Below are 22,940 nucleotides of genomic sequence, written 5' to 3'. Positions count from 1 at the left end.
AAAGTTGGTAGTAACCCTGCATTGAGCAAATCTATTAGTACCATTTTTTCCAACAACATTTGATCACTTCATGTCTCTGTGCTACATTTATTTGTGCCAATTCTCACAATATTTCACACTTTTTAATTATATTTGTCAGAGTGATCTGTGATCGGTAATCTTTGATGTTAGTGTTGCAAAAAGATTTGGACTCGCTAAAGGCTCAGGTGATGGTTTGCCTTTTTTTATCAATAAAAGAAATTTTAATTAAAATTTTTAATTTTTAAAAAATATAACAGTGTTAAAAAAAAAAAGTGTTGCACACTTAATAGACTATATTATGACCATAACTTTTATATGTTCTATGAAACTAAAAAATTCTAGTGACTCACTGCATTATGATGTTTGCTTTATTGTGGTGGTCTGGAACTGAACTTGGAATGTCTCCGAGGTATACCTGTAAATGGAGCTAAGGCAGTTTCCAGGAGAGCTGTGCAAATTGACTGGGTTTTGTCACTCTTAAAACAGAAGGGCTCAAATCAGGGGGAGAGTATAGAAAAACTGTTACTTTGCTTTTCCTCCAAAAAGGGCAGCCAGACTTGGCTCACACCCTAGGAACAGTAATTGGGCAACTTTATGGGGAAAGAGAATAGTGCCAGTGACAGATCCCAAGGGACTCCAGTTGGTGTTTCTGCCTAGAGCAGGAGGCATCAGTACTTGGCACAAACTAGTCTGTGGACCAAACTCAGCCCGGAACTCCTGCTATCCTGACACTCAGTAGCCGGCTGGCTCTGGACAGTCTGTCCACCTTTCTGCCTGGACTTTGCTGTCCTCACGTGTAAAACAGGGCATCGGGCTAGACCGTCTCTGTCCCTTGCAGCTCAAATGTTCTGTGGATCTAGGTGGGAATGACTGTTCACTGCCGCATCATGAAGATTGACATTGAGAAGTTTAGTGCAGACCTGACCTGCCGCACCTCAGACCTCATGGACAGGAACAATGAGTGGAAACTGCCCAAGGACACCTACTATGACTTCGATGCCGAAGCAGCAGACCACAAGCAGGAGGAGGACATGAAGCGGAAGCAGCAGCGGACCAGTGAGTGCTCCCAGCCATGCTGTGCACCCCGAGTCCTGGCAGCCCTCCCTCCCCAGGATGCGCGTGCTGACTACTTGGCTTCCCAGTGGGAGTGAGTGCTCAGCTCTGAGGGGCTGAGGACCAGAGGCAGCAGGAAAGGGAGTCATAGGCCGGGCTGGGTGCTAGGGTCTTCTTGGGTCACATTTTCTTTGCTCATGCACTGGGACTCCTAAAATTTCATTCTCCCAGCACCCTAGGAGCCCAAGTTAACACATCCTTCACACCCAGAGGGGGTGAAAGTCTCAGAATTTAGTAGTGGATCAGAAATTTAGCCATGGCTTGTCTTATTGGGCTGGCTCCCCATCCCATCAGCTGACCTATGCTTCTTTCCTGCCCTCTTTAGCGTATATCAAGCGAGTGATTGCACACCCATCCTTCCATAATATAAATTTTAAGCAAGCAGAAAAAATGATGGAAACCATGGACCAGGGTGATGTGATCATCCGACCAAGCAGCAAGGGTGAGAATCACCTGACAGTGACCTGGAAGGTCAGTGACGGCATCTACCAGCACGTGGATGTGCGGGAAGAAGGCAAGGAAAATGCCTTCAGCCTGGGAGCCACCCTGTGGATCAACAGTGAGGTAAGAGGCAGCCCCTGCACACTCTAGCATCCCCACTCCTGCTTCCAGAAGCCCCTTCCATGGTAGTCACTTGTGTGCATTGTATGTATTCTAGCTACTCAGGACAGCAAAACTCAGGGCCCTTACGAAATGAGTAATTTGACAGCAATTTTGTATATATCGTGTTTCTTTTTCTGTCCTCCAAGTTCTAGAATAGACTATCTAGAGAACCACTAGAGGAAGAGGAGAAAATACACATGCAAGTGCTCTGTCCTCAGGCAGACACAGGCCAAATTTCTCTGTTCAGTGGAGAGAAATTTTATGAAGGCCCTTACTGTTCCCAAGCGCTAAGGGAGAACTAAAGTTATGATCTAAAGGGTTTTATGGACTTCCCTGGTGGCTCAGCAGGTAAAGAATCTGCCTGCAATGCTGGAGACCTGGGTTGGGAAGATACCCTGGAAAAGGGAATAACTACCCACTCCAGTATTCTGCCTGGAGAACTCCAAGGACTGTGTAGTCCACGTGGTCACAGAGAGTCGAACACGACTGAGAGACTTTCACTTCACTTCACTGGTGGTCCAGGAGTTAAGAATCTGCCTTACAATGCAGGGGTGTGATTTTGATCTCTGGTTGAAGAATTAAGATCCTACATGCCTCAGAGCAACTAAACCTCCCTGCAGTAGCTACTGAGCAGGTGCACTCGTGCCTCAATAACAAAGACCCAATGTAGCCAAATAAATTTTAAAAATGTAAGGGATTTTGTGTCTTGTAAGCTAATAAACTTAGACCCAACTCACACAGATGGGTACATTGAAGGGACTTTGCAGCAGAATGAGGCTACAGCAGGAGGGCTGGGGGAATTCCTCCCCTCCATAGGTTATCTTCCAAGTGGACTTGAAAGGCTGGATCTCAGTTCAGAATGTGAGACTTGGGGCCTTCACCTTCTTCCCACAGGAGTTTGAAGACTTGGATGAGATTGTTGCCCGCTATGTTCAGCCTATGGCATCTTTTGCCCGGGACCTTCTAAACCACAAGTATTATCAGGACTGCAGCGGTGGGGACCGTAAGGTGAGCCCAGGGCCCTGCGAGGGATGACCCCTCCCAGTCACTTAAGGATGTCTGGTTTCCCTTCAGTGTAGGGGATGCTGCGCTGGTGAAGGAGGTGTACATGGTGTGTGAGGCCAGACATTGTGTACCAAGCATGCTGCTATCCCAACCTCTCCCCCTCATTCTACCCCCAGAAATTAGAGGAGCTGCTCATCAAAACTAAGAAGGAGAAGCCCACCTTCATTCCCTATTTCATCTGTGCCTGCAAGGAACTGCCCGGCAAGTTCCTACTGGGATACCAGCCCCGGGGTAAACCCAGGTGAGCACTGGTGCTGAGAAGGTGCTGCCGCTGGGGTCCACAGATAGGTTTGCAGGCCCCGAACAGTACTCTCTCTGGTTCTGCTTGACTGCCTTTCCCCTCTTCCTGTTTCGAGTGGAGCTGGAGGTTGGAGGTGGGGACAGAGGGTGATGCTTTAGAGGCAAAAGGCAAAGACTGAATGAGAAAGGTGCTTTAATCAACCGAGTGAAAGAGGAGGTCCCTTCACCTCTTCTCCCTGCCAGGGAGTGATGGAAACCACTGGACCCTCTCTCCACCCGACGGGCAGAGATGGGGGCCAACACGCTGCTCTGTCCTCCGCTTCACCCTCACCAGGGCCTTTACCCTCAGCAGTGGCTCCCTGCTGCTGTGGTGAGCGTGTGCTGAAGGTGGGGTAGGCTTGGAGGGCATCTCTTTTTCCAGTCGCCGGCCTGCTCTGCTCCCTTCTGTGTGTGACAGCCAGGCTGGCCTCCCTCGGTATTCCAATATCCGCGTCCCTCCAGCACTCACACTGCACCAGACCAAGTCCTTCTCCCTCAACCTCCTTTGTTGTGTCTGTTACCCAGACTGATGGCCAGACTTGCCTTCTGCACTCCCACATCCCGCTGCCATCTTGGCCTCAGTCTGTGCTTCTCTGCTCTCAGTCCTGGACCACGCACGCACACATGATGCCCAGAGTGGGCTCCGTTAGGAGGTGCTCAGAGGACAAGCAGCTCTGAACCCTGCACCGTCCTGAGCACTTCTGGAATATCGTGCTTGTTTCTGATTCGCCAGCGTGCTTCCAGAAGATGGCAGCCAGGGCTGCCATCCACGTGGGGGTTGGAAACTGTTCCATGAGGAGCAGTTGAACAGAGGACTTTAACCAGGGACAGAGGCCACGTGATAGCTTCCCATGGAAAGGGTCACAGACTCCTTATGGTGCAAGAAGCAGGTTTCATCTTCATCTGAGTGAGAACATTGACATACTTAGCACTGGCTGTTGACAGCTGTGCTTTATTGATCACAATCCGTTCTCAGTATTGCGATGAGTGCCTTACACACTCTGTCTTGTTTATTGCTCGTAGGTTAACCGCTATAGATTTAAGTGTTATCATCCTCTTTTCACAAATGAGGCTGAGATTCACTTCAGTAACTTGGTACAAAATCATATAGGTGGTGAGTTGGCAGAGCCAATATTGGAACTGGATCTGAACCCAGAACCTCTTATCTACTCTCTGCTCTGCAAAGTGTTAAATGAGGACCGACCAGCCACCCTCAAGAGGCACTTGGACCTCATTCGGCTCATGGACCACTGTGCTTGGCTGCCCGGGAAGCCCCCCCCACCCCAACACTGATGTCTGTATCCCCCTCGCCGGCTGTGTGGTGCCGTCACACAGCAGCCCAGGGTGGTGACCGGCCCCCAGCGAGCCTTGTGGCAGCCTGTAGAGAGCACACCTGGGGCTGCTGACTCCAGGCCTTGTCTGGGCTTCTCTGTGCCTCCTCGCCTCGCCAGAGTGCAGCCTCCTTTTCCAGGGCCAGGGACTGGCTCTTCTATCTCTCCTCCGCCTCGCACCCAGTGCGGCTGCTTCACGTGGTGGAGATCTGCTCTGGCCACTCGCTCGCAGCTGGCCACAAGTGGGATCTGATGCATGTTTCCTTCCAAAATCCCAGGATAGAATACGTAACTGTGACTCCAGAAGGATTCCGGTACCGGGGCCAAGTCTTCCCCACTGTGAACGGCCTTTTCAGATGGTTTAAGGACCACTATCAGGATCCTGTGCCAGGTGAGCTCTGCTCTCTGTGACTCCCAGAGTGTAGTTGAGGGACAGCTGAGCACTGAGTGGAGACAGACCCTAACTCTGGCAGAAGGGGAGGCCTAGGCTGCCGCTGTAGCTCAACTCCAACTCCCTCCTCCTCACATCAGGAAGGCCCTCCATTCTCTTTGCCTATACAGCTTCCCTTTTTTTTTTAAAACTTATGTATTTATTTGGCTACACTGTGCAGCTGTGGGATCTTAGTTCCCTGATCAGAGATTGAACCCAGGCTCTCAGCAGTGAAAAGGCAAGAGTTCCAACCACTGGACTGCCAGGGAATTCCCCCAGCTGCCCTTCTTTGCACCCACCTCGGTACCTCTCCCAGCTCCCTAAGTTGTAACGTAAAACTGGAAATAGGTTTCTGGAGAGACTTCTCACTCGGGCCATTTCTTGTAGGTATCACCCCCAGTAGCAGCAGCAGGACCCGAACACCTGCTTCTATCAATGCTACCCCAGCCAACATCAACCTTGCAGGTAAGGAGCTCATGCCAGGCCTGGGGGTGAGAGGGATGGAGCTGGAAGGGCTGTGCCCTAACGTGCCCATCTCCACCTCTTGTGCTTACAGATCTGACACGGGCTGTGAACGCCCTGCCCCAGAACATGACCTCGCAGATGTTCAATGCCATTGCTGCTGTGACGGGCCAGGGCCAGAACCCTAATGCCACCCCAGCGCAGTGGGCCTCCAGCCAGTATGGCTACGGTGGCAGTGGAGGGGGCAGCAGCGCTTACCACGTACGTGGCCTGGGGAAGAAAAGCCCTGCAGAGGGTGGGGAAGGGTGAAAGGTCATCCTTCACTAGCCTGTGTCCGTAGACTGGGCTCTGCAGGGCCCACCACAAGGGCCTCCACAGCAGGTGGGACTGCCACAGCATCAGGAGCTGTCTCTAGTAGGTGTTCCTTGTTCTCGGGCCAACTGAGGGGAAGGGGAGTAAGAGAAGCCATGACCATTCCACGGAGTCTTTTGGGATCTTGGAACCCGAGCCCTCAAGCCTCTAGACTCCAGTGGTCAAGTGGTGGGCCCTGCTGTTGGCCTGCCTCAGCTGCTCAGAATCACACCCTGCTCAGGAGAGTGTCAGCTGGAAGGCTTTGTGCAGAGCCCAGATTTTCAGCTTGTCAGAAATTTACCAGAAGAGCAAATAAACACAAAACCCAACCTAAACTCAACTGTCACCCTTCTCCAGGTATTCCCAACACCAGCCCAGCAGCCAGTGGCCACACCACTAATGACCCCCAGCTACTCCTACACAACGCCCAGCCAACCCATCACCACGCCACAGTACCACCAGCTGCAGGCCAGCACCACCCCACAGTCTGCCCAGGCCCAGCCCCAGCCCTCCTCCAGCTCCCGGCAACGGCAGCAGCAGCCAAAGTGAGTACACCAACAGTAGACAGGTCGTTAGTCGAGGTGGGCGCTCTGGGTCTCCTGACAACCGTAAGCCAGGTGGTGTCCCCCGGAGGACTAGGCTCTGGGAGGAGCCAGAAGAATACTGCTGTCCATAGATGTGAGATCCATCTCTGCGGGAATGGAGGCTCCCGGGGACTGCGGGGTGGGCTTTCTTCTGGCGAGCCGCAGGCCGAGTCAAGTCCTTTATCACACACCCTGGTTCTCCCTCCAGGTCCAACAGCCATGCAGCCATCGACTGGGGCAAGATGGCAGAACAGTGGCTGCAAGAGAAGGAGGCGGAGCGGCGGAAACAGAAGCAGCGGCTGACCCCTCGGCCCTCCCCCAGCCCTATGATCGAAAGCACCCCCATGTCTATTGCTGGCGATGCCACCCCACTCCTGGACGAGATGGATCGGTAGGGCGCCTGCTCCTAGGACTCTGGTTACCTCTGAGGCTGGGAGAGACCTGGCTGCCCACTGCCTCACTCCCTGCCCCTCCTTTTCTGTCCATAAAGTGGCGTGAATTGACGTTCTCTTTGGTGGTCAGCCTGGATGGGCGACAGGCTAGATGGCCTTGCGAACTTGAGCTCAGTGTGCGCTAGGCAACAATCCTCTCCTCCAGGCCGTCACTGACTGCCTGTCCTGGGACCAGGCTGGGAGCGGCGTGTGGCAGGGAGGAAGAAGAGGAAGAAGAAGGTGAGAGTGGAGTTTTGTGCTCTGCTCCCTACAAGCCATTTTGGGCTTCTGCCCTCCCCTGACTCTGGGCTGCGGCGGGGCCAAGTTCAGCACGCGAGTCTCCCCCGCGCTCGTGGGGAGAGGGATGCTATTTATTCAGTTTGGGACAGGAGGACGAGTACTTCCACCCTGGTGCCAACAGCAGGGTGGCCGTCAAAGCAGGATGACGAGGGATGTAGGGGAGCAGTGCTGACCTGCCCAGCCCCCACCTGGCTGCCCTCACCCCTTGCTGCCGCCGCTTCCTGCCTGTCATTTGAATAAACAGTGTTTCTACAGAGCACCTGACAAAGCCTCTCTCTCCCAAGTCTCCGGCTCTTGAGGGGGAGCTTTCAAAGCTGTGTTGGGAGCTCTGCAGGCCCCCCTGACCCCAGGCCTTCAGAGAGGTGGTGACTCACAGAGGAGCAGGTGGCTTCTGCATCAGACCGCCTAGGATCACAGCACTGTGTCCTTGAGCAAGCTTTCTTGTCTGTAACACAGAGACAAGGATACCTGCCTCAGCAGGGCAGCTGTGAGGACTGAGATAAAAGGTGTGACGGTCAGTCCGGGGGCTGGGACCTCATCACACCTCAGTAAATGTTTGCACAGCTGTTGCTTCTCACACGGCCACCCCATCCACCACCTTCTGGTCTTCTCTGCCATGCCGGGGAGAGGCCAGAAGTCAATCTGGGTTTCTCCACTTGAGCCCTACGCCTCTCCCCACTTTTAGCTGACTGGGCCTTGGGATCTGACCTCTATGTGAGTCGCCCCAGGACAGGCCCTACACTCACCTGATCCTGCCCACACAGTCCTGGTGAGGGCCCCTTCGTCTAGCCCGCTTCCTCTTTAGTTCTGAATTGATCTTCCTGTGTTCCTTCACGTCTTGTCTCACGGCCCTGGGAAAGCAAGGCTTTCCCCTCCCTTTTCTCTGAGGACTGCTGCCCATACTTGGTGGGCTTCCCACCTGACGTCTTCATTCAAGATCCCTTTGGCTGTTTCTTGGCAGGAGTTGGGGGGAGGGGCTTGCCTTCTGACAGGAATTCAGTTCCTTTCCCTTAAGTATAAAAGGTTTCTAGAAGGGGGACTTGCCTGATGCCTGCCGATGTGCGGGACATGTGTTCTATCTCTGGCCTGGGAAGATCCCACTGAGCCCATGCTCCGCAACCAGAGAAGTTACCACAATGAGAAGCCTGAGCACAGCACCAAAGAGCCAGTGCAGCCAAAAAAAATAAATTTAAATCTTTTAAAGGGAGGGTGGGGACAGTTAAGAAGGGCTGAGCGGGAGCAGAGCCAACCAGCTGGGAAGATTGTGTTCCCTTCAATGCCACCAGCACCTTCCCCAGGGCCACTTAAGAGCAGGGAAAGGCCAGGCACGGTGGTACAGAGTGGGTTAAAAGGTTCAATTTATTAGGGGTATCACTGCACACAGTACTGCCCTTCACCAGGTCGATTTCACACAGACCTGTCTCCTTCCCACCCAGTTGTGCCTGGACCTAGGATATTACAGAGAAACGGGCTCTGCCCCTTCCCTGCCCACCCACCTACCTTCTCTGGACTTCTCTTGAAAGATGGACCGCCCTTCAGAAACCCCCGCAGCCCCTTAGCCCTTTGGCTCCAGCCATGCCCAGAGCCCGCCCCCTGCCCCCACAAGTAGCCAGGTTGGAGGGAGAGAGAAGCAGGGGGTCAGCTACAGGCTTGATCGCATTTATTCTTCACCCTGGTCGCCTCAACTGAGATTGGGGTTTGATGCTGGGGGAGATCTCCTCTTGTTGATCTTCTTGACTGGCGAGGTCTTCAAGCCGGGCTTCTTGACCTGGACCCCGTTCTTCTCTCTCTTCCTGGGTGATGAAGACTCCACAATATCCTCGCTGGAGGGTTCCTCCCGCCCAGGGTCATTGTAACTGTCCTCACTCTCCAGATCCTGCCGGCTGTCTGGGCTGGACTCTGACATCCTGGCCAGCTCTCTTGGGCTTAACGATCGGCTTAAGTCCGGAGGTGATTCCGATTTAACTGGGCTTTTCTTCTTCATCAACTTGCCCTTCTTGACTTTTTTCTTCACCTTTGCTTTTTCCTTTTCGTCCGTCTCCTCCTCCTTGTCTTTCTCTTTTTTTTTCTTTATCTTCTTGATCACCCTGTTGCCCTGGGACTTCCCAGTGGGGCTTTCAGAACGCCAGATGGTGATGGGAGCTGCTGAGTCAGGGGCACCCGTGATCATGCTCATGCCTGTGTCGGTGGGGGAGTCAGTGGGGGTGGGTCCCACCTGGGTCGGGATGGGAGGCTTGCTTTCCTCTTCCTCCTCCTCCTCCTCCTCTTGGTTTAGGTCATCTGCCCCACACTCATGGTGGATGGGGTGGTGGATCACTGCCACGGAGACAGGCCTGTAGCTCTTGCACCTTTGAGGAAGGGGGGCAGGGAAAGATGATTGAGGAGAGCAGAGCAAGGTGATTGACAGAATGTGGGGGCCAGTGCCCCCTTTCCACCTGCCAGAACTCACCAGCCGTACCAGAACCGCTCCACACACTCTTCCTCTGGGATGAGTTCAAAGCATGGGGACCGGATGATGTCGAAACAGGTTGAGTCCACATCTCGGGAGCAGGTTGGGCCCACATCTCCAGAGCTGCTATTCGTCTTCTCTGAGCAGTCCTTCAGCCTGCCATACAGGGGGCTCAGCCTGGCTCCCATGCCTCCATGACTCCCCAGGGGCCCAGAGCGAGAAGCCTAAGGGACAGCAGGCTTCCACTGTGCCCAGCCCAGGCTGCGGGAAGACCTCCCCACGGCCCCTGGAGCAGAGCCGGGCTTACAAAGCTGGGGCCGGGAGGGCAGAGCTGACACGGGGAACCACAGTGGACATTTTGGGCCTGGGTCTGCCCAGGAGAGACTCCTGGGCTGTTGGTCTCCCGAGGAGGGGGCCTTACCTCGAGTCACAGTCACAGTGGCTGAGAGAGTGCAGGTGCACGTCGTGGTGGACACAGTCAGGGGAGAAGGGGCGGACGATGTGCCCAGCACACTTGTGTTTCCAGCAGCACCTGTCGGTGTTCTTGAATTCACCTGAGGCGGGAAGGGCCTGGGTCACAAGGCGTCCACGGCAGCACACCTGGATCTCCCCTCTCACAGCTCAATCTAAAGGTTTCATCGGGTTCCCCTGCTGCTACCACCCTCCCTCCCCCACAGTTGTTTTGTTTTTGGCCTCACTGTGCAGCTTGTGGGATCTTAGTTCCCCCGACGAGGGATTGAACCCAAGGGCTCCAGCACTGAAAGCACTGAGTCCTAACCCTACTGGACTGCCAGGGCCATCCACCCACACACGCATACACAACTGTCCTTGTTACTTGGACAGTAACTTGGTTACTGCTTGGTAGCAGTAACTCAGCCCAACAGCACCTAGGTCTCAGCCTCTCCTCTCCCCAGCCCATTGCATGTGAATCTGCCTGCCCCTTGCAGACTTCCAGGACAGTGTCTCACCAAGGTCCCCACCAGCCCCATGCTATCTGGTAACACCTGCCTCTTCCCCTCCCCTGCCTTCTATGGGACCCCCACCTTCCCAGGACCCTCCACTGACTCCCACCTGCCCCTCACCCAGTGCTCAGAGTTGTCAGCTGACCCTGTGTGCGCAGAGTAACTCGGGGAGTGGAGGGCCGAGGGGAGCCAGTGGCATCTTTGGTTCCACTCAGCACAGGCCCAGAGGGGAGACCGATGTCCCGCCCCTCCCAGCCTTTGAAGCCGCTTCAGCCCCAGGGCCCTGCTAGAGCAGGCCGGCTTGAGCCAGGGAGGAGCCTGACTGAGCGCCACCCCCCACCACCCCTGCCGTGTCATGCCCCTGGGCTTCTGTCTCTTCTTCCTCTCTTCTCTAAGCCTCTTCTCCCTGCAATGCCTGTCTCACCCTCACTTGTTTCCCCTTTCTCAGACTCCCTGTTCCCTCCTTATCAAGTTCCCATTCCCCATCCATTCTCTCCCCAGTCCTTAGAGCCACAAACTTGAACAACCTTGTAGGGGGCACAGGGGAGAAGCTGCCAAGAGATGACTGGAATTAGGGGAGGCCCCCGAGGAAAGATGCCTACCTCTTTTGCTAGGATGCATCAAGCCTGTAGGCACACTGGTCTCGCCCAGCCTTCGCTCGCACTGCCTCACCTCTGACCCTGCCTAAGGCCCCAGTGGCGTAATCCTTGGGCCACCATCTATAACATAAGCCCACAAAGGGACAGGGCACCTTCCTGCAGGTTCCCCCTGAACCTCGGCTCCAGGTACTCGTGAGATCCAGGGCTGCCTGGCTTGGGGTGCTGTGGCTGGCTGACTCCCTCAGAACAGGCCAGGAGGACTGTGCCTTTATCCAGCCCTGACACGGGGTAGAACTGGAGCAAGACTTCATACTGGCCTCCAGCCAGCAGTTAACTCAGGCTGGCCTTAAAGTTACTCCAGGTGACCTTAAAGGACTTGAGAGGTGAGACAGAAGCTTGGTCTGAGCCTTCCCCCACCTTCCTTGTCCCTTCCCTTCCCCCCACCAGGCTGTTGGGGCCTGGGTCCCCCATACCCCACCCCCCCCACACACCGCCCGGATCCACTTCCTGGCCTCCCTTTGTGCTTCCTTTCCTCCCACGCGCCAAGGCGAGGGAATAAGAGTCCTGCCTGGGAGGCAGGACCTTGGAACACCATCACCACTGCCTTAGGGTTTCTCCAGCACTGCTGAACTGCAGCAAAGGGCAGCAGAGTGGCAACTGCCCTGAATTTGTAGTCAGGCCTGAGTCCAAGTTGAGTTGGGTGACCTAGGGGCAAGTTACTTTACTTCTCTGAGCCTTCATTTCCTTACTCACAAAAATGGAATGATGGTAATGCCCCTTTTGCAGGGTTGTTGAGAGGACTCAGTTCACATGTGTCAAAGATATTTGTGCACCATAAAGGGCTGTACAAAGGAAAGGGGTGGCACTCTCTGCGGGGCACGAGAAGGGGCTGGGGTAGGGCAGCTAGGTGACCCTTTCAGGACCAAACACCTCCCTCCCTCCTGCCTAACCCCTGGGGCCAGAGATTTCCACACACCCCGCCCCCACTTGAAGGAGGACCCACCTTCAGAGGATAAAGTAGAAGCATCTGTGCTGGACTCCACACTAGCCAGCAGGTGTCCTCTCCCCCAGCTGGGCAACCTGTTTATATCTGAGAGAGTACACAGAGGTAGCAGCAGCCCCTCCCCACTCCATTCACTCAGAAAACGGCTCCGGAGAAGCTCCAGGGACAGCCCCCAGGAGATGCAGCCTTTAAAAGACAATAGTCCCTGCTCTCCACAGGGGCTGGGGGAGGGGATGAGGAGAGGAGACACAGTCTGTAACAGTTCAGGATGGTGTGAGGCAGACCCTGATAGGGAGGGACAGGGTGGGGAGGAAAGCCTGTGGGAGCAAGGACACTCACTGAAATTGGGGGCACGGGGCTTCTTGGAAGAAGCATAATAGGAGTAGGATCTGGAGGGAAGAAGAGGAGTGAGCCAGAGTCTAGGTAAGAAGGGACAGTTTCAGGGAAGGGATTGTCCCAGGGTGTCCCCAAACGAAACTCCAACACGACAGCAGCTCCATCAGCAACCACAGAGTAAAGTCTGCACTTCCTTTTCCTTCCTACAATTAGCTTTGTCCTTTGAGGGTACCGGACTGAGTCCTGCTTAAGGAAAGGAGATGATTGCTTTGGGACTTCTGCTGGGCCTTCAGTGGTACTTGGTCATCCTTCTACAGGTCTCTGGTCAGCTCTATCTGTTTTCCACGGCACAGGAAATGCTCAAATGAATGAAACTATGAATGCTTCCCCGGAAATTTGTACCCCGCGACTGCTGCTCTCAACACATCATTGCGTGGGCTTCATCCCTGGCTGCTCCCACCCCCATCGACTTCTAGCCTGGGGAAGTGTCCCTCCTTCCTCCTTGCCCAAGCGTCTGAACTCCAGGTCCTGGACAGAATGCTCACTTCTGCCTCTTTCATGTTTGTTTTTCTTCTTACAGGCTATGAACATTTTCAAACAAAACATTCTGTGAACCCTATTTCTCCTTATGTAACTGCATAGCCACCCTTCTTCCTTTTCACTTCCTCATTTAACAGATGTATTGGACAGCTTCACTAGGCGGCCTACCAGCAAAGAAGGCCCAGTCCCTACCTTCAGTGTCTTGACCTTTGTCTTCTCCAGCCACTACAGCATGGCAGCCATCCCTGCCCTTCTATCAGAATAGCCCAGGCAAAGGCCACCAGTGATCTAATAGCTAAACCCAGTGACCTTCTTTTTGTCTCATCTCACTGACGCTGTTGATTAATCAACCTCTTTCTTCTGCAGACTCTTCTTTTGGCTCTCATGACACACCTCTCATCTCTTTCTTCCTTCCTAGCTTTTAATTCTTTCCTAACTTCTTTGCTGGCCTGTACTCCTTAAATTGGTGATGACCAGGGTTCTTTTGCTGGCCTCCTTCTCAGAAGACTCTACAGGCTTGTCTTGGATAATGTTATCCATTTCCATGGTTTCAACATCCACTAATAAAATGACATAAATCTCGATCTCCAATGCATACTGCTTTCCTGAGCACATAGCCTATGTCCTCTCCGATATTCTCAAAACATCAGACCAGCACATGTCATATGAACCCACCATCTTCTCCCTACCCTTCATGAAACACTGTCTCTTGTAACTTCCATTTCAGAGAGCAACGGACACCTCAGCTAGAAATCTAGGGATCATCCTTTGCCTCACTTCTCACCAACTCAATGACCAAGTCTTGCCATGCTTGCTTGTCCCCACGTCTGACTGATTCAGACCTATCAGTTATCTCTGACACAGACAGCTGGAGTAGCCTCCCACCTGGCCTCCCTAACTTCTGTCTCACTCCCTACATCCACTCCTCACGATGCAGCCAAACTGGTTCACCACGTTCCTCCTCTTTAATAGCATTCCACTACCTTCAGGATGAGGTGCAAACTCTCCATCATGACATAACTGGTCCCCCAGTTGGTTGACTGAATGAACACATGAGTAGAAGAAAATAAAGGCCTACTGGTGCCACAAGAAGCTGTGGCATTGGAGATTCTGTCCAGGGTTCAAATCTGGGGACTTTTCTGGGGAAAGAAAATTGACCTTGGATGAGCATTTTTCCAGGGTCAGGCACTGTGCTGGGCTTTTAAAATATGCCATTGATTCTAAATCCTCACCAAAGCACATTTTATGGATGGGGACACAGAGACTTACAATAAGTAACTTATCCAAAAAAATAAGTTAATAGATGACAGAGGTAGGATTCAAATCCAATTTTCTTGGCTCCATAGTCTATGCTCTTTCAGCCTCTCTACTTGTGGTTCCTATCCAAAACCTGTCCTGCCAGCTATCACTTCCCACTACAACTGCTTTTCACCTCTAACACAGCCAATTCCTCACCCTCTGGTTTTACTCAATCCTGACTCCACAGCCTCTTTTATCCAGCCTGGACCCTAAAGGTCAGGCCAGAGTGACCTGAGCCAGGATCAGGATTCAAACTCTGCTTGCTCTCAACAGAGTCACTATGGAAGAGGCTTATATGCAGGGTCCACTGACTAACCGCCCCTTCCCCCGTATCCCCAAGAAGCCTTGACGGTCATAACTCTAACGCCAAGGGGAAGGATTTAATAACCCGCCTCAGATCTGAGGAAGACAATCTGCTCTAGTTTCCAGCTGAAGCAGCAATCTGGAGCTCCTGCAGCAGAAGTGATTGAAGATGGCCATAGGGGAGACCCCATAATGAATGAGTGACATTGAATGAGAGAGAGCTTAAAAGGAAGAGGGAAACTTCAGGTCTCTCAGCAGGACATTAATCGAGGTACAGGGACCTAACTCAAAACTCACAGGTGATGCTCATTTGTACAGTCCTCCCAGTCCTGCGAGCTGAGGAGCTCCCCCTGCCCTTGCGGCACAGGGGTTAGGGTTCCAGGTCGGGCGCCCGAGCAGCTGAACGGGGGAGGGAGGTAGGGAGGGGGGAAGGAGGAAGGAAGGGAGGGAAAAATCAAGGAAGGGAAGGAGGGAAGAGGGAGCTAGGCAGGGCAGCTCCGGTTTCCTTGGAAATGCCGCCCTGGCCCCGCCCACCTCTGGAGGCGATTGTGACGTCACTAGTGGAACTTCCAGATTTTTTCCTGCCCTAAAGTCAATGGAACCGCCGGCCCCAACCCCAGCGACTGGACCAAGGGTTCCAGCCAAACCCTCCACTTCCTGCTTAGCGGCTGAGGCACAGCAATGCCTTCCACCCCTACAACTAGAGGTCGTAGTTCTGGCTCAAACCAGACGACCCCAGTCCAACCCGCAAGCGGTTCTCCAGCTCTCCTGTCCCTATTGCTCAATCATTGGTCCAAGTCTCGAGTGAGCCCGCCCCCAGGCCCTAACTCCGCCCCAGTCAGCCTTTGGCCCCGCCTCCTTCGTCGGGCTCTCAGGTTCCACCCCCTCCTTGGGTTCTCAGGCCAGTCCCCCGTGCCACGCCCCCCAGCTGAAAGCCCTCCCCTAATCTGCCACGCCCCCTGTTTACCCGTGCTGCTCTCATCCCACGAGCTGGTATCGTCCTCAGTTTTTTCCTTAGTCCACCTTTCAATCCTCAGTGTCGTCCTGACCCACATATCTCTCGGTCTAGTTCTTCGTCTCTACAAGACTCTTCCACGCATAAGTCCAACCCTGAACCTCAGCTTGGCCGAGCCCACTGTAAACCCCAATCTCAGCTTCGCCCCAGTCCGGTCCTTAACTCCGCCTCATGCTTGCCCAGTCTCCCCTCTCCCTCTGCTCTAGGCTGCGTTGTCTTAGCCCAAGTCTGAGCTTCAGCGGCGCTCTTCATCCGGGGCCTCCTAGCTCCTTCCGGGCCCCTCTCTCTTTGTTCCACTTTAATCTTAGCACCTCCCCCGTATCTCAGGCCTAAACTTTAGCTCGGCCGCTCAGGCCCTGCCCTCAGTCCCATCCCTAGTTCCTCTCCAGATCTGCTCCCGGCTTAGTCCTACCCCCAGAACCTAGCCCCGCCCCAACCCCGTTCTTAGCCCCGCCCCAGCCATTCTCTCAACCTCCCGGCCCCTCCCAATCCTTCCGAACCCAGCCGCAGCCCTTAGCCCCGCCCCCAATCTGCACTCGGGTCCGTGCGTGTCCGCCTGGGGAGCTACTCCCATCAGTCTCCAGTCCTCCATCCAGGATTTCAGGGTTTCTCCTTCCCTGGCGGGAGGCCGGGCTCGCTCTTTCTCTCCCCCAGCAGGCCCCTCCACGGGAGCCCAGCGAAAGAAGACGTGATACCGGATCCCAAGCCCCGCGACGGCCCCCACCCCAAGCACCCCCTCCTACTTCTATGGGGCTCCCTGTTCCAGTGGCAAATACTGCCCAATATAGATGTCAACATGGAGTCGGAGGAGCGAGGAAGGGGAAGGGCGAGTGTGCAGAAAAGCCAACTTCCAGAATAGCGTAGCAGGTAAGAACGGTAGCAAAGGACAGAGGGGTTGCTTACTGGGAACTAGAATTGATGTTCCTGTCTTGGCCTCTTAGGATGATGACACCAGGCCACAGGTGTCCTTCCTTTCGCGGCCCAAATATCTGAGACAGTTCCAGCCAATCTCTGGCTCTGGGTCAGATATCAATGGGGAGCCAGGTTCTTGGTCACTCTTCACCCAAACTGTTATTATAATAGTTAAGGTTTTTAAGCTGTCCCAGGTGGCGCAAGTGGTAAAGAACCCGTCCCTGGGTTGGGAAGATCCCCTGGAGGAGAGCATGACAATCCACTCCAGTCTTCTTGCTTGGAGAATCCTATGGACAGAGGAAGCTGGCAGGCTACAGTCCATGGGGTGGCTAAGCCTCAGACACGACTGAAGCGACTTAGCATGCGCCCAATGGCACCCCACTCCAGTGTTCTTGCCTGGAGAATCCCAGGGACGGGGGAACCTGGTGGGCCGCCGTCTCTGGGGTTGCACAGAGTCGGACACGACTGAAGCGCCTTAGCAGCAGCAGCAGCATGCATGTATGTATTAGTGCTTTATCTTATTTCATCCGTGAAATGAATGATGAACGTGCTCCTCCTTTACAGAGGAGGCAACTGGGAGTTCCCCAGTCCTAGTTAGGATTCCAGTCTTTCACTGCCGTGGCCTGGGTTCAGTCTCTGGTCAGGGAACTCAGATCCCATAAACCGCTCAGCACACATTCCCCACAAAAGAAAATAATAACAATAGAGGTGAAACTAAGGCACAGAGCAGAAGTGACTTGTCTGAATGTCCAACATGTACAGCAAGGTTTCAAATGCAGATCCTCCTGCTTAGAGCATATCTTTTTTTTGAAGTGGGAAAAATGTCTTATTTTTAATCCAATTTAGTTTTTAACTGTTTTAAAATATAAAAATGTGCTACTCATAATTTTATTTATATCACTAATATAGTTAGATGTTATCAGCACATCTAAGTAAGAGCCCTCCCTCTACCTTCCGGGGCCTTCTGTTCAACCCAACAAAGCACCCAAAACTCACTTTTCACTGTGTTCCATACTCTAAAAAAATACTTCTTAGAGAAGTATTTTTTAAAAGGCAGGAAGAAGGTGAAAAAAAGTATCCAATGGTAGACTTACGTATAAGCACCAAGTAGCAGGAGACATTTTCCGGGAAGGGACCAAAGGAAAAGGGCTCTTAAAGATCTCAAAGGTCACTCAGACGTTATCCAGTGAGGGCCAAGTGCATCCCTCTACACATGGTCCCTGAGTTCCCAGCCTGCCTGAGTCCTGCCCAGAGGCCAAGATGGCCAGAATCGCAGCAGAAGGCTCCAGTCCTAAGATGACCATATAGCCCTGCCCATTCCACATCCCTGATCCCCCACAAAGGACTCCAGACCCTAACCTGCTAATAACAGAAATTTTAATGCATAAGGCATAGTGTGAGACTAGGACCATTAAGCATCCTGAAACCTAGAGGGCCCAGCAGCTGAGTAAGAGCAGCAGGGCCCTCTTACCTCCCCGCACTGGGCACCTTGGAGAGAGAGGGGCATCCAGGTTTTGACACGGTGCCTGGGGGCAGGAAGTGACTAGCATGGTCCCAAGTACCTCTCCAGGGATACTGCCACCGAGAGGCAGCTCTTTGGTCTGGAAAAACAGTCAGTGCAAATGTCCAGGGGTTGAGTTCTGGGGGAGTCAAGGTGGCACAGTGCCCCAGGGCGGGCAGTCTCTGGACAGTCCTCTACCCATCATGGGCAACACGTGGGCTTCTTCTTGCTGGCAGTTAGGTAGAGGTTGCTGTCATCACTGTTGATGCCTGAAGAAGGGTGAGAAATAAGTGAGGCAAGGATGGAGGGTCCCTGAGCTCTCTGCCACCCTTGTCCAGGTGGGCACTCACGGACAACATCCCCTATGCGCCGGGATCCCGATTTCTCCAGCTCAGCCAGCACGTTGACCTCAAAGGTCAGCGCCGCCACACGAAAGAAGAACTCCCGGACATTTTCACCTGACACAGGGAGCAGATAGGAGCTCAGGGGTGGTTCCAGGCCGAGGGGCATAGCTGGAGGTGTAGGAGTGAGAGGCAAGGCAGGCAGGAAGGCCAGGTGCCTCTGACTCACCAGTGAGAGATGAGACTGCCCAATACTCAGCCTTCATCTCTTGGGCCACCTTGAGTGCATCTTTCTCCATCAGTATATACTGAGCAGGAGTCTGAAGGAAAGTCAGAGTCAGATGCTGGGCATGGGGTTTCCCTTGTCGAGATGTGAAGTCCTCCCCCACCACTGGCACACTCACACTCAGGTCCTTCTTGGAACCCACGAGGAAGAGAAGCACGCTGGAAGGGTCGTTCTCCTTGAGCGCATCAGCTAGCCACTGCCTGCCATAGACAGTGGACAGCAAGGGATGAGGGAGCCAGATAGGCTCCCCCCACTTCTATGCCCAATGACGCTCCCTCTGGTCCTGAATGCACTCTTCTCCTTCCCTTCCATACTCCTGACCTGCCTCTTTTTGAACATTCTCTTCTCAGAGCCCCCATTATAGTTCAGCATGCTTACTTACTTGGTATGCTCCAAGGAGGCCACATCATTAAGGTTGAAGACAATGATGATGGCTGGAAGAGTGGCAGAAAACGGGTGCAGATTGTTGGGGAAGATGCTACTGGCTCATTTCCACAATCCCTCCAGCCCTAGGCTAGAGGCCAGGTGTACCCACCTACCTCACTTCACCCTGGTACTTACCTTGAGCTCCTCGGTAGTAGGTTGATGCGATGCACTTGAACCGCTCCTGTCCAGCGGTGTCCCAGCTGGGAGGAAGGTGGGGAGAACACAGGTATGTGTGGGGTAGGGTGGTGCTGGGGGCTGAGGTGGGGAACAGGTGCTGGGAGAACCAAGGGCGGGAAGGAGTGGGGAAAGAACTCACAGCTGCAGACTGAATGGGACACCCAACACCTCAAATCGTTCCATCTCAAAGTCCACTCCGATGGTGGCCTTGTAGTTCTTATCAAAGGTGTCTTTGCAGAACCTGAGCGGGCACCAGATGCTCTGGTCTTGAGCCCAGTCTGCCTGGCTAGGCTTGGGCTCACCCCCCTCAGCTTCAGCACCCTCTTACCTATTAATGAGACAAGTCTTCCCCACCGACAGGTCGCCCACCACAATGACCTTGGAGATCTTAAATCTGCTGGACACAAGAGTGGGCGGGAAGAGTGAGCTCTAGCTCCTTCACTCAGAGGAGCCCCAGTGCTCCCAGGCAGGTCCACAAAGGGAGCTGCTCCTGGGCTGAGATTACCATAAACACCAGGCCTCAACAGATGTGCTAGGGAGGAGTGGTTCTGCCTCAGTATCAGAGAGACTGATTTTGCATCCCAGCTCTCACTTACTAGCTGTGTGACTCAGGACAAGTTTCTTAGCTTCTCTGAGCCTCAGTTTCAACATCTGTTAAGTGGGGATTTAACACACATTTTATTGGGTTGTTGTGAAGGTTAAAATGAAATAAATGTCCTATATTCTGGACTGGTCAAGTGGCTCAGCAGCAAAGAATCTGCCTGCCAAGCAGGAGACCCAGGTTCGATCCCTGGTCGAGAAGATCCTCTGGAGAAGGACATGGCAGCCCACTCCAGTATTCTTGCCTGGGAAATTCCAGGGACAGAGGAACCATGGGGTCACAAAGAGTTGGACACCACCAAGTGACCAAACAACAACCCAACAACCCCCTCCCCCTCAACACACACACACATACATTCCAACATCTCTCCCTCCCTCCCCAGGATACAACTTAAAAGTGGTATTTTCCATTTAATAAAAGACAATAATTATACGCAACACACTGCCTGGCACACAGTACATGCTCAATTAACGGTGGCAACTGTTAATAGTATTATCTCTCTTTTTTTTTAAACCCACAATGGGACTTATCCCTCTAGGACAGCTCACTGTCCTGGAGGCCAAATAGATGGAGTGTGGGAAGCTAAGCTGGTGACCACAGCCTTAAGTTGGACCCCCTCCCTGTGTCAGGAATTCAACTGCCACCTTCCTACCCAACCCCATCTCTTAGGACTTGCCACGAGCCAGCTGGAAGAAAGAGGAGCACAGGGGCACGCTAAGGGGGAACAGTGTGGCTGGCAGGGACCGAAATGGAGCCTGCAGCTCTTGGCTTTGCACCCTTGCTTTGACTGCAGGTTTCCTGGGACTCCATTTCTTCCTTCCGGGTGTCTCTAACTCACCCCACGGTGCCTGTCCTGTGCTCCTGGCAGGCGCAGGTGACGCGGGGCTGGAAGTCTTTGTGCACGTGCAAAGCGGCCTCCTTCCTCAGGCACTGGGTGGAGTGGAAGAGAATGGAACTCACCCATTTCCTGGCCCTCAGCCCGCCACCGAGCGGCCCCGGGCGGGGCGGGAGGGTGGGGGTGGGGAACGGACCACCCAGAAGCAGCTGGCCTAGCAGGGCGGCAGGGTTGGGCCCAAGCCCGGTCCGGTGCCGCCGCCTCCCGGCCCACCCCCACCGCCGCCCGAAGCCCGACGTGGCCCTGGCGCCTACCTGGGGCAGCTTCGTCAGGACGCGGTCCCTCCGCACCGGCGCCAGAATGTTCATCTTGCCTGCGTCCTTGCGGGGCGCCCTGAGAAGGCGCGGAGGCCTGATGCGCCCCGGCGACCCGGGCCCGTGGAGACCCGACAATCACCCGCGACCGAGGGGTCCCGACTATAACTCGGGGCCACGGGGAGCCTACGGGAGCCCGTGGCCTCCGGGAACCTACGACCACCGCGGGCCACGGGGATGAGACAATCACCGGGGGCCGGGGCGAACCCACAATCACCCGGGCCCGGGGCGTCCCTAGGACGACTCGAGGCCTGGGAGACCCCTCGGCCTCCAAGTGAGGGCGGGGAGTCCCGTCCGGGGGGACCCGAGTCCGCGCAGACCCTACAATAACTCGGGGTCGGATAGTTCCTACGATAACTCGAGGCCGTGGAGACCCGACGACAACTCGGGGTTGAGGCGGCCCTACCATAACAGAGCAGCCGGGGGGCGCTGAGCGGCCCCGCCACACGGGGTCAGTGTGTGCACGGACCCCACCGTGCGGCCGAGGAACTGCTGCAGGAGGGGGCGAGGGGCCCAGTCCGCCGCAGGGCCTCGCGTCCCACTCCGCTCTCCCTCCGCCAACGCTGTAACTTGATCCCCGGAAATTCCTGGAAAAGGGCCGCCCCCTGCCCCTCTCCCGGCAACTCCCGGCCTCGCTGCCCGCCCCTACCTCCCCCTCTTCTCTTCCCCGAGTGCTGCCCCAGGTCAGGCTCCCCTGCCAGACTGACTCGCCAGGGCTCCGGGTCCGCCCTCACCCAGGTTGCAACCTGCCGAGAGCAGGATCCCCCAAGTCTCTCCCCAGCATCTCCTGTGCTGGGAGGAGCCTCCAAGGGGACCCTTACCCCGCCGAACTGGTGAAGGGGAATCGGCGATCGCTGCGCAGCATCTGGCAGCAGGAGGGGAAAGGGGGAGAGAAGGGGCCCTAGGAGAGGCGGCGCTTCCCTCGTCAACTGCAGGCCTAGGACATGACTCATAGGGTCTGCTCCCGCTCGCCCTTCTGCCCTGGGAGGTGGCGATGCCAGGGTAGGAACGAGGTACCCACCGAGGAGAGAGGTGTCCGAATCTGGTGCCTTTTCCTCCAAGGCTGCCGTGTAGATTGGAGGCCTTGGGGGGCCGAAGATCAAGCTGCCTTCCTTGATGGAGGATAAAGGAGGTCTAAGGGACCGAGAATTTCCTCCTTTGGGGGGGGGGTCACCGTTCTGGGACCTGGGGACTCTACTTTGGCACGGGCCTTCTTCGCTCCGATCCCAATGGAATCTACCCCCGCTCCCCCAGGACTTTTCCTTTTTGCAGTCTGCAGGCTAGAAGAGGGGGTAGCACACGGTAAATCTCACCTTCAAAGGGAATCTCTGATTCCGAGAGAGGTGGGGGAGGGCATAAAGGTATTGTGATGGGGCGGGTAAGCAGTCCCTCAAAGAAGCTAAAACCTGAGCGTTTACTAAAGCTTTACGTGTGTCATGGAACTGAATTTGGGGATGCAAAGATAAGCAAGGAAAGGAAAACTATTTAAGGGGAGGGGACTGTGAATGAAATCATTCCCAAGAAGAACGAGCATATTCTGGAGAAATCTGAGCGCTGAGTGTTTGGAATATTGGTAGTCTCTTCGAAAAGATTCCCGGGAAGACGCATGAATGCTGTCACAGGTAAAGAGGGGAAATGTGACCACCTCCTCTGACACTTTGCTCCTCCCTTCTGCCTGACTCGACCAACTAATCACCCTGTTATAAATAAGTCCTCTCCCCTCTCTCGACCTCAATTTCCACAGATGTTGTCTGACAAAGTTGGACTGGACAAATCCTGCTCTAACATTCTAGAATTTTGCTTCACTCTACTGAGTCAATCTAACTACAGTATTAATTCCAGTTTGCAGTGGAACTGCAATCCTTCATCCTCGGTGGCGCTAGTGGTAAAGAACCCGCCCGCCAGTGCAGGCAAACGTAAGAGACTCAGGTTCGATCCTTGGGTCGGGAAGATCTCCTGGAGCAGGGCATGGCAATCCACTCCAGTATTCTTGCTTGGAGAATCCCGTGAA

The 22,940-nt window shown here is 54.3% G+C and overlaps 3 protein-coding genes across 9 annotated transcripts in view; 1 reads left to right on the top strand and 2 right to left on the bottom strand.

Moving 5' to 3' along the window:
• SUPT6H (SPT6 homolog, histone chaperone and transcription elongation factor) overlaps nucleotides 1-7,227 on the top strand; it is a 31,203-nt gene extending 23,976 nt beyond the window's left edge. For both annotated transcript variants that reach the window (XM_070390360.1, XM_070390361.1), the window contains exons 29-37: nucleotides 882-1,077; nucleotides 1,460-1,698; nucleotides 2,632-2,745; nucleotides 2,919-3,043; nucleotides 4,691-4,803; nucleotides 5,230-5,307; nucleotides 5,399-5,565; nucleotides 6,013-6,200; nucleotides 6,448-7,227. In XM_070390360.1, coding sequence (XP_070246461.1) covers nucleotides 882-1,077; nucleotides 1,460-1,698; nucleotides 2,632-2,745; nucleotides 2,919-3,043; nucleotides 4,691-4,803; nucleotides 5,230-5,307; nucleotides 5,399-5,565; nucleotides 6,013-6,200; nucleotides 6,448-6,634 — 1,407 coding nt within the window. In that variant the 3' untranslated portion in view covers nucleotides 6,635-7,227. The remainder of the gene's footprint in view (nucleotides 1-881; nucleotides 1,078-1,459; nucleotides 1,699-2,631; nucleotides 2,746-2,918; nucleotides 3,044-4,690; nucleotides 4,804-5,229; nucleotides 5,308-5,398; nucleotides 5,566-6,012; nucleotides 6,201-6,447) is intronic.
• Nucleotides 7,228-7,654: 427 nt separating this feature from the next.
• Nucleotides 7,655-15,888, bottom strand: PROCA1 (protein interacting with cyclin A1). 3 transcript variants are annotated; one of them, XM_070390362.1, is made up of 6 exons: nucleotides 15,429-15,888; nucleotides 14,759-14,860; nucleotides 11,984-12,070; nucleotides 9,841-9,973; nucleotides 9,420-9,575; nucleotides 7,656-9,318 (listed from the first exon to the last, which is right to left on the bottom strand). In XM_070390362.1, exons 2-6 carry the CDS (start codon nucleotides 14,769-14,771, stop codon nucleotides 8,652-8,654), a joined length of 1,056 nt encoding a protein of 351 aa, XP_070246463.1. In that variant the 5' UTR covers nucleotides 14,772-14,860; nucleotides 15,429-15,888; the 3' UTR covers nucleotides 7,656-8,651. The 3 variants fall into 3 exon arrangements, with proteins under 3 accessions (XP_070246464.1, XP_070246463.1, XP_005888254.1); XM_005888192.2 differs by lacking the exon at nucleotides 14,759-14,860 and having other exon boundaries at nucleotides 7,657-9,318; XM_070390363.1 differs by lacking the exons at nucleotides 11,984-12,070; nucleotides 14,759-14,860 and having other exon boundaries at nucleotides 7,655-9,318.
• Nucleotides 15,889-17,748: 1,860 nt separating this feature from the next.
• On the bottom strand, nucleotides 17,749-21,886 carry RAB34 (RAB34, member RAS oncogene family). 4 transcript variants are annotated; one of them, XM_070390355.1, is made up of 11 exons: nucleotides 21,751-21,885; nucleotides 20,870-21,082; nucleotides 20,559-20,650; nucleotides 19,448-19,516; nucleotides 19,259-19,360; nucleotides 19,078-19,142; nucleotides 18,899-18,950; nucleotides 18,635-18,716; nucleotides 18,460-18,550; nucleotides 18,240-18,347; nucleotides 17,749-18,158 (listed from the first exon to the last, which is right to left on the bottom strand). In XM_070390355.1, the coding sequence occupies exons 2-11, from the start codon at nucleotides 20,921-20,923 to the stop codon at nucleotides 18,091-18,093; spliced, it is 783 nt and encodes a 260-aa protein (XP_070246456.1). In that variant the 5' UTR covers nucleotides 20,924-21,082; nucleotides 21,751-21,885; the 3' UTR covers nucleotides 17,749-18,090. The 4 variants fall into 4 exon arrangements, with proteins under 4 accessions (XP_070246456.1, XP_070246458.1, XP_070246457.1 ...); XM_070390357.1 differs by having other exon boundaries at nucleotides 19,448-19,513; nucleotides 21,751-21,884; XM_070390356.1 differs by lacking the exon at nucleotides 21,751-21,885 and adding an exon at nucleotides 21,579-21,596.
• Nucleotides 21,887-22,940: the final 1,054 nt, after the last annotated feature.

The sequence above is a fragment of the Bos mutus genome, chromosome 19 (assembly GCF_027580195.1).
Source record: "Bos mutus isolate GX-2022 chromosome 19, NWIPB_WYAK_1.1, whole genome shotgun sequence".
In the NCBI taxonomy this organism is placed as follows: domain Eukaryota; kingdom Metazoa; phylum Chordata; class Mammalia; order Artiodactyla; family Bovidae; genus Bos; species Bos mutus.
This window is presented reverse-complemented; position numbering and strand designations above follow the sequence as displayed.

Coding starts and splice junctions, on each gene's coding strand:
- PROCA1 (XM_005888192.2), bottom strand. CDS start 15,516: ATGTGGGTCAGGACGACACTGAGGATTGAAAGGTGGACTAAGGAAAAA. Junction 12,071..15,428: donor GTGGGATGAGAGCAGCACGG/GTAAACAGGGGG, acceptor GTACTCTCTCAG/ATATAAACAGGTTGCCCAGC. Junction 9,576..9,840: donor CACTGTGACTGTGACTCGAG/GTAAGGCCCCCT, acceptor CCTGTATGGCAG/GCTGAAGGACTGCTCAGAGA.
- RAB34 (XM_070390355.1), bottom strand. CDS start 20,923: ATGAACATTCTGGCGCCGGTGCGGAGGGACCGCGTCCTGACGAAGCTG. Junction 20,651..20,869: donor TCCTGACGAAGCTGCCCCAG/GTAGGCGCCAGG, acceptor CACTCCACCCAG/TGCCTGAGGAAGGAGGCCGC. Junction 18,348..18,459: donor GGCAGTCTCATCTCTCACTG/GTGAGTCAGAGG, acceptor TCCCTGTGTCAG/GTGAAAATGTCCGGGAGTTC.